Source organism: Centroberyx affinis, unplaced genomic scaffold, assembly GCF_046629955.1.
Source record: "Centroberyx affinis isolate AG114_WGS23_722 - 3 ecotype Tasmania unplaced genomic scaffold, CSIRO-AGI_Caff_v1 ptg000529l_1, whole genome shotgun sequence".
In the NCBI taxonomy this organism is placed as follows: Eukaryota; Metazoa; Chordata; class Actinopteri; order Beryciformes; family Berycidae; genus Centroberyx; species Centroberyx affinis.
The window spans coordinates 36,967-47,500 of NW_027279177.1; the positions used below are offsets into that span (position 1 = coordinate 36,967).

The 10,534-nt window shown below is 44.3% G+C and overlaps 1 protein-coding gene across 1 annotated transcript in view; it reads right to left on the minus strand.

Annotated features, from left to right (window-relative positions):
* Window positions 1-10,534, minus strand: part of kiaa0825 (KIAA0825 ortholog) — a 51,462-nt gene that overhangs the window by 23,417 nt on the left and 17,511 nt on the right. The window contains exons 6-8 of the mRNA XM_071517846.1: window positions 8,125-8,292; window positions 6,777-6,862; window positions 5,854-6,111 (exon numbers count right to left, since the gene is read on the minus strand). Of these exons, the coding sequence (XP_071373947.1) occupies window positions 5,854-6,111; window positions 6,777-6,862; window positions 8,125-8,292 (512 nt within the window). The remainder of the gene's footprint in view (window positions 1-5,853; window positions 6,112-6,776; window positions 6,863-8,124; window positions 8,293-10,534) is intronic.

Genomic DNA, 10,534 nt, shown 5'->3' on the forward strand with positions numbered 1-10,534 from the left:
AGAGAGAGAGAGAGAGAGAGAGAGATAGAGAGATAGAGAGAGAGAGAGAGAGAGAGAGAGAGAGATGGCAGCTTCAGCAATATAGAAGTCCTTTAACTTCCCTTACACTGCAGGGCTTGGAGAGCAACAAGCAACACTTATCTCATTTTTCCACATTTGTCCTGGAGAAAGGCCCATAGGGACGGGGCTGCCTACACCTTCCTGTCTCCAGGGGCTGGGAGACTGGCTGATGAGGCCGCTTTAAAAGTGTTGAGTGTGTGTGCTTGCTGGGACACAGATACGCGGTCTGGGTGTTTGTTAGTGTTTGCTAAAGGTGTGTGCGGCGTGTGTGTGTTTGTGGGGGTTGCATAGAGTGCATATGCTGTACATTAATAGTTCAATATGCATGTGAAATATTGAATCCACAACATTAATATATCATTTACACATGATTGAATGATATCACAGAGGTTCAGCGCGACTGTGGGACGTTTAAAAATACAAAATGCATCTTTTACCTATCACTGCAGAGAACAAGATACTAAGCCAGTTTTTGAAAAGCCTGCAATCTGTAACTGCACACACACACCCACACCTTGACACAAACTGCCTCATGTGCTTCCTATTGACAGCACACTGAGAATAATGACAGAGGATCAGGCGAGTGCCAAAGAGTCACATATGTGTGTGAGTTCACCTCCAAATTTATACACCTATACAAGTGAGTTACGAGCCAGGCTGATTCAAAAGCCATAAAACAAAGGATATTTCCCAAACTCCTGCAGGAGCTACCAAGCCGGGTCACAGGGAGGAAAAGATCAGATTTGTTTTTTTCATTTTTTCATCATAACACAGAAAACGCAATACTCAATCATCTAATCAATCGATCATTCACATCATGTATTACTCACCTCAGAGTAATTCTAGATTCACACACTCCATTACTTGACTTACTGTAGAGGCTGGCTGGGAAGTTCGACATTCTGTCAGATCAGGGGTCCAATGTGTGTACACAATTGACAATCTCACCATCTCTTCACAGCATTTTCTCCATAAAAGCCTCCAGTGAGGCTAAAAGGCCTGGAAACAATGGCCGTTTGGACAATTAAGTCAATATCTGACTACATGTAGTCATTAGGAGCTTAGCTGTGAGAGAGGGAGAGCGAGCCGCGGGCTGTCTGCGCAGATACAGACAGACACAACACTGTATCACCAAGGTGATGGGGAGGCCCTGGAGAAGCATCTCACACGCATACAGTATTGGCACACACACATACACACACACACACACACACGTACGTGCACTCACTAGCAGACATTCATTCACACAAAAACAACCACACGCGCGCGTGCGTCCACGTCGAAGTCAGACTGAAACCTTAACTAGCTAAGATCAAAGCCCGGAATCCCACCAGGACTATTGCAGCAAGGTGAAAGAGATGATATAAAGTTTTTAAGTGCTAGGGAGGCCTGTTTGTGTGCAGAATTTGGAATGTCTAGAATAGACGAGCTAGACTAGAACTGAACAAGCAGGTGGGGGCTTCAATGAAGTCTGAATACAGAAAAGGCATTTCTGTTGCTATAATAGGCAGCCGACATAGAGGTCAGAAGGGCCCAGCAGAACAAAGAAAGCTCAATCCCAGGTACTGACAGGAGGGTGAATTCCAGCTGGTGACTACAGGGGAATCTGGTATTGCATCTATGTCCACTAAACTGCTGTAGTGCCCACAAGCAGGGCACTGAAGCCCTAGTTCCTCTGGAGGTGCTGCTTTGTGGCTGGCTCCGCATCGGTGTATAGCAACACAAAACCAAATTACTGCACATTTCAAAAACTAAAATTCCAATTACTGCATGTAGCACAGCTAATAAAACTGCTTTCTGTTATATTAGACCAGTAAAGCGTAGCTCCAGTGTAAGCAACATCTAAACTGATGGTCTTACAGTGCAATACCTATGTACAGTATGGTAATTGTCAGGGGAACAGGTCACAAAGAATGACCCACAGAATGATCAGTATGAATGCAGAATCACCTGTCATTCAATGTGCACCTTACTGCCAATAAAAAACTGTGCACGCCCTAAACTGTGTATGCCCTCTGATGGACATACAGTACCACAGCCTGCATATGTATGGTAATGCAGACAGCGGAGTGGGTTTGCACAGAAAAAAAGTGGGGATTGAGGTATGAACGTATGAATATAAATGAGTGAAATATTGATCCATCATAATGCCTTTGAACTGGCCATATTTCATGCTCAGGTCTTGTATAGTAATTTGCTCTCTGCTCAAACACTAGGGCATGTGTCAAAAAAAACGGACGGGGGGTGGGGATATATATATATAATATCTAACAGGCCTCGTCTTGGATGTCTGTCTGGCTGGGTGCTATTGAATGCAAATGCATGCATGTATAACCTTTGGGCTGAAAGGCTCTCATCTTTGAAGCGTTGACCTACACATAAATACGTTGTACAGGTCCTGAGCGCAGACAAATTCTGACACTCGTTAGCAATGAGAGCCACAAATACTGTCAGTGTAAAAGGGCTAGAGGAGAGGGGGAGGAGGAGGGAGAGAGACAAGAGGAAGCAAAGCAGCAATGATAAGAATATGTACGGTGTGCAGGGTAGAGGAGAGCAGCGGGCAGCAGCGAGGAAGTCAGAGGAAGATGAGTTCGAGGAAGTTTGAGGGAGTTTGAGGGAGACAAGTTGGGCATGTAGTCGAAGTAAATTGGAAGAGAAAATGAAGAGGTGGGGGGAAAAAAGACAGTATGGTGTCATTTTAAAGCAAAACAAGGATGTGGCAGTCCAACCCCAAACACTGAGGAGCCTTTGTAGAGTTAGACTCTAAGCCCGGTCTCACATCAGAGACCGGTCTCTCTCCTCTGAGAACAGTCTGGTAATGGAACCGCAGTCAATCTCTGGTGTCTACTCCACCTCTCCCTGCCTTTTCCCAGGCCCTCTCACTATCCCTCCCTTTATCCTGCCCTCTACCCTAGCCTCTTTGTCTTTGTGCCTCATCCCTCTCTCTTCTGTATACTCTCTATTCTTTCCCCCAATTCCACACCTTTCTCTACACTCTCTATCCCTCATCACATTCCACTCTGGTTTTTGGTTTCCTCTCGTCTCTCTTGTGTCTCTAGTGTATTCCCCTTTTATATCCCTCCAAGAAATACCGATGCCTCTTCCCAGGGCCCGGTCTGATCCAGAGTGTCAACCATGTCAGGCCCAAACCATTTGGACTCTCCCCTGTAGAAGGTGCTCTCTGCTGGGGCATATACAGCCATTAATCTCCCTGGGTCTGGAAGATGTGGGGAGCCCTACATTGTTTATCCAGGTAGCAGTAAGGGAGGAAAAGGTGTGTGTTTTTGATGTCTTCCAGTCAGGATTTCGACCACAGGATTTCGACCACACCACAGCACTGAGACTGCTCTTGTTAAGTTCTTCAATGACATCCACTTAAACACAGACAGTGGCAGAATTTCAGTCTTAGTATTACTGGATCTCAGTGCTGTATTCGACACGGTCGACCACAACAGATTACTAGACCGACTGGAAAACTGGGTGGGACTTTCTGGCACAGTACTAAATTGGTTTGAATCCTACTTAAAGGACAGGGACTACTTTGTGTCTGTAAGTAATTACACATCTGAGCGGACAAAAATGACATGCAGAGTTCCCCAAGGCTCCAATCTGGGGCCTCTTCTATTCAACATCTACATGCTTCCACTGGCTCAGATTATGGAAAAAAAACTAAATATGTTACCATAATTATGCAGACGACACACAAATTTACATAACCATATCACCAGGGGACTATAATCCCATACAAGCGCTGAGTAAGTGCATTGAACAAATCAATGATTGGATGTGCCAGAATTTTCTTCAATTAAACAAAGATAAAACTGAAGTAATTGTTTTTGGAGCCAAGGAAGAACGATTAAAAGTCAGTGCTCAGCTTCAATCAGTAATGTTAAAAACGACAAACCAAGCCAGAAATCTTGGAGTAGTCATGGACTCAGACCTGAATTTCAGCAGCCACATTAAGACAATTACTAAGTCAGCCTACTATCAACTTAAGAATATATCAAGGATTAAAGGACTTATGTCTCAGCAGGATTTGGAAAAACTTGTCCATGCATTTATCTTCAGTAGACTCGACTACTGTAACGGTGTCTTTACAGGTCTCCCTAAAAAATCGATCAAACAGCTACAGCTGATTCAGAACGCTGCTGCTCGAATCCTCAACTAAGACCAAGAAAATGGATCACATCACTCCAGTTCTGAGGTCTTTACACTGGCTTCCTGTCTGTCAAAGAATTTATTTCAAAATACTACTGTTGGTTTATAAAGCACTGAATGGTTTAGGGCCAAAATACATTTCTGATTTTCTGCTACGTTATGAACCATCCAGACCTCTCAGGTCATCTGGGACAGGTCTGCTTTCTGTCCCCAGAGTCAAAACTAAACATGGAGAAGCAGCGTTCAGTTTTTATGCACCACATATCTGGAACAAACTCCCAGAAAACTGCAGGTCTGCTGCAACTCTCAGTTCTTTTAAATCAAGGCTGAAGACTTTTCTGTTTGCCGCTGCCTTTTATTAAATCAAATAATTATGAATTTCTTACACTACACTGTAACTTCTATTCTTGTATTTTATACCCGTCTTATTCTCATTTTAACTGTTTCTGTTCAGGATCCCAACAGAGCTGACACAGGCAAGTACGAATTTTCATTGGTCTTGTCCGGGTAATGCTTACTTGCACGAGTGAACACTATATATGGGGGGGGACAGAGCTTTACCCTGAATGATTCTCATCCATCTGTGGATGGTGAGGTTTTTGACCAAGAGAAGAATCTATGATTCTCGTCTGCCTTGGGCAGTGAGATCTGTAAATTAAAGAAAAACATATGGGTTCACTCAAAATGTGCATCTAAAAATGGGAGAATTTGCTGTGTTTGTTGTGTTCTTTTATCTTTCTGTTTTACTCGATTTGATTCTTTTAATGCAATATATGAATTTTATCTTTTTCACTTTGTCTCAATGCTTTTAATGTTTTATGTAAACCACTTTGAATTGCCTTGTTGCTGAAATGTGCTATATAAATAAACTTGCCTTGCCTTGGCAACAGGAGAACAGGTATGTACATGCACAGCCACATGCCATGTGCATGAAAGAGTCTTTGCACAAGAATATATTGAAGGTTTATACTGTATGTACTGTGCATACACACACACACGCACACACACAGACACACACACAAAAACAAAACTGAAAACTACAAGGGCACTCGGAGAGCGCAGACCACCACCAAGGTTCGTGCTATTATTGCTTGTTCGTGAGTCCGATCCGGATCCAATCGAAAATTGAATGGGTTCGTCCTTGGCCCATGCTACAACCTTCCACAAAGTTTCATGAAAATCGGGCCAGTAGTTTTTCCGTAATCCTGCTAACAGACAAACAAACAGACAAACAAACAAAAAAATGGCACCAAAAACATAACCTCCTTGGCGGAGGTAATTAACAGGAAGAAGCTTTCTAGGGATGTTTATGAACAGGGATGACGGGTGAAAACATTGGGGTCTTATAGTTTAAGTATGTGCACAATGTGTGTGTGTGTGTGTGAGCTGAGTCTTACACATAGAAACAGCGGAACGACTTGAAATTAAGATGAAGGGCAGAGAGAATGAAGTAGCATTGCCTTATGTAAGAAACAGGATGGAGGGAGAGATAGAAGGACAGAAGATGAGAGAGAAAGTGCTTCCGTTCAACAGCTGCTAGTACTGAGTGTGATAAACGAGGGACTGTCCCTTGTGACACACAAACATACACGCAAACACACAAATCAAATGTCATATCTCTATATCTGGGAGTACCTTGGCGATCATTTTGGGAGTCTCTCTCTCTGAGTGGGTGTGGAAGGAGTCTTCTCTGAGGAGTGTGTTGCAGGCAGTGATGGGGGCGTGTCCAGTAGTGCTGCTCAGGGCGATGGGGGCGTGTCCAGAGGAATGTAGGACCTCCTCTTGCTGTAGACTCTTGGCACAGACATCATCCAGTACCACTTTAACACAGTGCGCCATCTGAGGGACCAGCCCCCTAAACGCTGACCTCCAATCAAACTCCAGAGTCAGTGCCTGCAGAACAGGAGATGAGCCAACAGCCAATCAGTGTGGATATTTCACTTGGCTATGAAGTCAGCAGGTTTCTTGTCTCTTTGTAATAATGAAAAGTGATGGGAGGCATGAAGACACATTCTAGAGGCAGCAAATGTCTGAGGTTGACTTATGTTAAAAGTCATGTCAAAATGTGCAATGGAACTGTTTCACCAAAGCCAAATATCGGCATACATTGCAGAAATAGAATAGAATAGAAAAGAATATAAACTTTAAAAAACTTTTAAAGTTGTACTTTTAAATAACACAAACCATAGTTAGTTTGTTTGGTGCCACCAGATCTTGTGCAGCCACACCTCTGTCTAAAACTAACAGAAGTCTGGAGAACTCATCAGAAAATGAGTACCAAGGGCACCTCTGGTTTGTTATTCTGTCCTTTTTTATTTTAGCTACGCTAACAATAAAAATGGAGGAAAACTTTGATTTTAGTGATGTACAGTTTTGTGGAAAAGAATTTCCCCCCGGGGACAATAAACTAACTAACTAACTAACTAACTGTTCTGTTTGAATTTCTCCATTAGTTCAAGGCGGAGGTGTGGCTATGCGATATTGGGTATTACCTAATGTTTCCTATATTTTTAGTGATCAGCTTCCTACATACAGAGTTACACAGACAAGAGTCTCACCTCTGGTGTGTGGAGGAGAGTGTCTGCTGTGGCCTTGTTGCCATCCGCTGGCACGTCCGAGTCCTCTCTGCTCTTTTTCAAGATGCCTAAATGACCACAAAATGTTCATGTTAATGCTAAAGTCATATGATATGCCTTAAAATATACATGAAAGATACTAAACAGAAGGCATGCCTGGGTAAGCGCTCAAATCATGTCAGCGAAGTTTCACTGAAGACTAGTAAAGGTTCGTGAACTCAAGACCGTGAAAGAGACATCACATGGAACCGAATGAGAGAAATATGAAAAGCTGTGTGGTAGCCCCTATAGCATCTTTCAAATCTATTCATTATTTAGCATGAACATTTCCATATCACTCATAATATATGGAATTACATGTTAAAAGCCTGGCCGAACGCCAAGTGCTGTAACATGAAAGCATCTGTATATAACCCAGAGCCAGAAACGGGTCATATCGCTCCCATCCACCCCCACTAGCCCAAATAAGACACAGTGACCAGAGAATAACTGTACATGCCTCAGAGGGAGCAGTAACAGGCAGTCAACGCTAACGGCGACGGTTTTACGAGTCTAAATTCAGGGCTTGGATTTGATTTGAACCCAGATAGCGTCAGCCATATATGGGGTAATCCATTGAGCGTGTGTGGATGTGTGGGCAGGCAGAGGGAGTATGGTGGGGGGGTGGGGGATATAAAGAGGGGCGTACAGGATGGTGGTGGTGGTGGTGGTGTTGGGGGGATTGGAATTAAAAGGCGCAAACATCAAGGCCACAGTTCTCTAATCAGAAGGCGAGGAGTGAGACCCCAGGCGAGGCAATTTAGCCGAACAAGACCGCGTGGAACGGAAGAAGGAGGAAGCAGCGAGCGCGTCACTTTTTGACCTTTAAGCCCATCTGATGAATTTCTGGTAATTAAGCCGTTTGATTGCCTGGAATTAATGATTTGGATAACTGCCCTTTAAAGGCTGTTTACCTCTCTGTAAATTGAGCCTTTCTGCAAGTCTTGTTTTTGTAAATGTAACCTTTATGGAAATTGCTCTATGCACCAAAAGCTTTCATTTAACATCTCTGCAGCAGCAGTTCAAAGGGGAGAGAGGAAACTAAAGGGATACTAAAGGCTTATATAACACCCAGGATAATTCCCTACTAGAATAACACATTTCTTCAGACATAACTCCGAACTTATGTCTAGGGAAGTTTATCTATGCAGTCTGCAAAGCTGCCTGCTAGAAAGAATACCAATGTGTGTGTTTGTGTGTACTTGAGTGTATATGCCTAGATGAGAGACTTCCATGGATATGTCTGATGTGTGTGTTTGTGTTTGTGTGTGTTGGAGGAAGGGGTTGGTACCTTTGACACAGGGAGTCTCTCCAGCACAATTAATGAAGGCCATGTTAGTGGCCAGCTCCTCCACCTTGCTCTCGAGCGCCAGCAGGGTACAGGCGAGCTGGGTTAGCACCCCCAATTGGTGGGAGGTCAAACTGAAGCTTCTGCCTTTTGTAGGAAGCTCCATCGGTGCTGTGTGTGTGTGTGTGTGTGGGGGGGGGTAGGAAAAAAAAGATACATGGAGAGATAAATAAGACATGGGAAGACAAAGAAAGTCAAAGAGGGGAGAGGAAAACTAAAGAAACACAGTGTATGCTTGTGAATGTGTGAGTGAGAGAGAGAGATAGTGAGAGCTGCATTATAGTCGACAGTTCAGTCAGGCAATAAACAATTTCATGAAAGTAGATTTTCAACTCAACCTCCCAACCTACATGCACTCATCAGAAAACACCCCGCTCCCCCTCCTCAACTCTTGCCTAGCACAACACCTCTTATAAATATCGACCCATTCATGTTTTCCCAATACACAGCACAAACAAAGAGACGGGGAAAAATATGCAAAACTTTGCTCCCCGAGAAGTCACACATGCACATCCTTCTCTCTCGGCACAAAACTTTTCTCCCCCTAACCCGCCGATGACCCCCTCGGCAAATATGGATTTCCCATTTTGGAGGCTGCCAAAGCCATCACCCGGGGGATGTTCCGCATTAAGCTGGAGAATGGGCGGCCGGGAGATGCGTTGCCATACTCCCAGACACATGCACAAATACTTTTGTGTGTCCGCTTAAATGAGCTCCTCCACTGCAAAGGCATTTGGGAATGGATGAGCTCAGTATTAGCCTTGGCTCTGAAAGCCTGGAGATGATTGAGCGTTGAGAGGGAAAGAAAGAAGAGGGGGCCCTCTTCCAATAATTGTGACATTATTGCCTCTGGATCCTAATGTAATTTTGCCATATTGTTAAACAAAATCTGACAATATGACAACACACACAGTCCCTAAGGATGCCTAGCTTAATCATGCATGAGCTTTGACTCTGTGCGTGTGTGTGTTTATATGAGTGTGTGTGTGTGTGTGGATGTACTGTGGGTTTATGAGAGCGTGTTTGTGCATGTGTGCGTTTCAGTTGTGTGTGTGCACATGCACATGTTTGTGTTTATTTGCATGTAATACAGGTCATTATAAATAACTCTATTTGTAGAAGGCTCTTTCACATACATGTGCACATGTCAGTCTTGCTGGATAATTGCCACTCTGCTTCCCAGACTATACAGTCACCTTGGAATGTATTCTGTTCTGACCTCAAGTTTGTTTGTGTTTGCAAGTGTAAGTGTATACATGTATGCATTTATGTGTAAGTGTGTGCGCGTGTATGCTAGAGATTGCATGTGGATAGCAGTCGTGTAGCTGTCTGGTGTGTGTATGTGTGTGTGTGTAATTAAGTTGTGTGGACCCACAGCTCGGCAGTTCCTCTGTAATGGGGTCCGGTGGGAGCCCGTGCCAGAGAGAATACCTAGCACTCCATGTGTACATGCGTGACCTGGCTGACACACGCGCGCCGGCCTCATCCTCCAGCTCGCACATTCGCACACGCACCACCAATCATGTCTATTTCTGAAGTCACCAGCAAATCAACATAGAGCTTTCTGTGCCTCGACGCCGGGGCAAACTAAAGCTGTCAGCAACTCAAGAGTAAACAATCTAAACTAGAGGAGACAGGGACACATTAGAGGGAGAGCTGCTGGATTCTCTAAAAACCTATCACTGTACCCCCGCACCCCCTACCCCTCTTTCTTTGGGGCATTCATCTGAGCAGAGCATCCATTAAGCACCACTTGTTCATCTGTCCACCTTTTCTGAAGCATCCTTTCTCTTTCTCTTCTTTCTCGCCATTCCTTCCACTCGTTCCCTCAACCCGTGACCCTATGTCTGTTTTCACTTGCTCACTAACTCACACGCTGGGTAGTCGCACATGACCTTGATGTTTGGCAATACTCTGCCTCAGCCTCTCGTCGAGCCCCGCAGCCCAGGCTATATAGGTATTTATAGCCCTCTTCCCAGCCAAATAGCCCTATAGCCATAGCAGTCTAGTACACAGCCATCTAAACCTCATTATACCTTTGTCACAACAGTGAAGCCAAATGGAGGCTCTCATAGCCGGTTGATGGAGAGGGTGTGCTTAAGAGCACCCAGGTGTGTCATATAGCATAGCGCATAGCATGTCCCATAGAGCAGAATGAGGAAGGGCACTAACAGCCAGCAGGGTTCAACCAAAGGTCAATGTACTGAGAATCAATAAGGAAAGGCTGGCGCTGAAAGTAGGGCAGCTTCTTCCCCTGAAATGGACTTAGTCATCATTTTGCCTGAATATCTAGTGATTTAATTTCATCTCCATACAACCGTGAGCAGGAGGAAAATGTTCACAGCATATGATA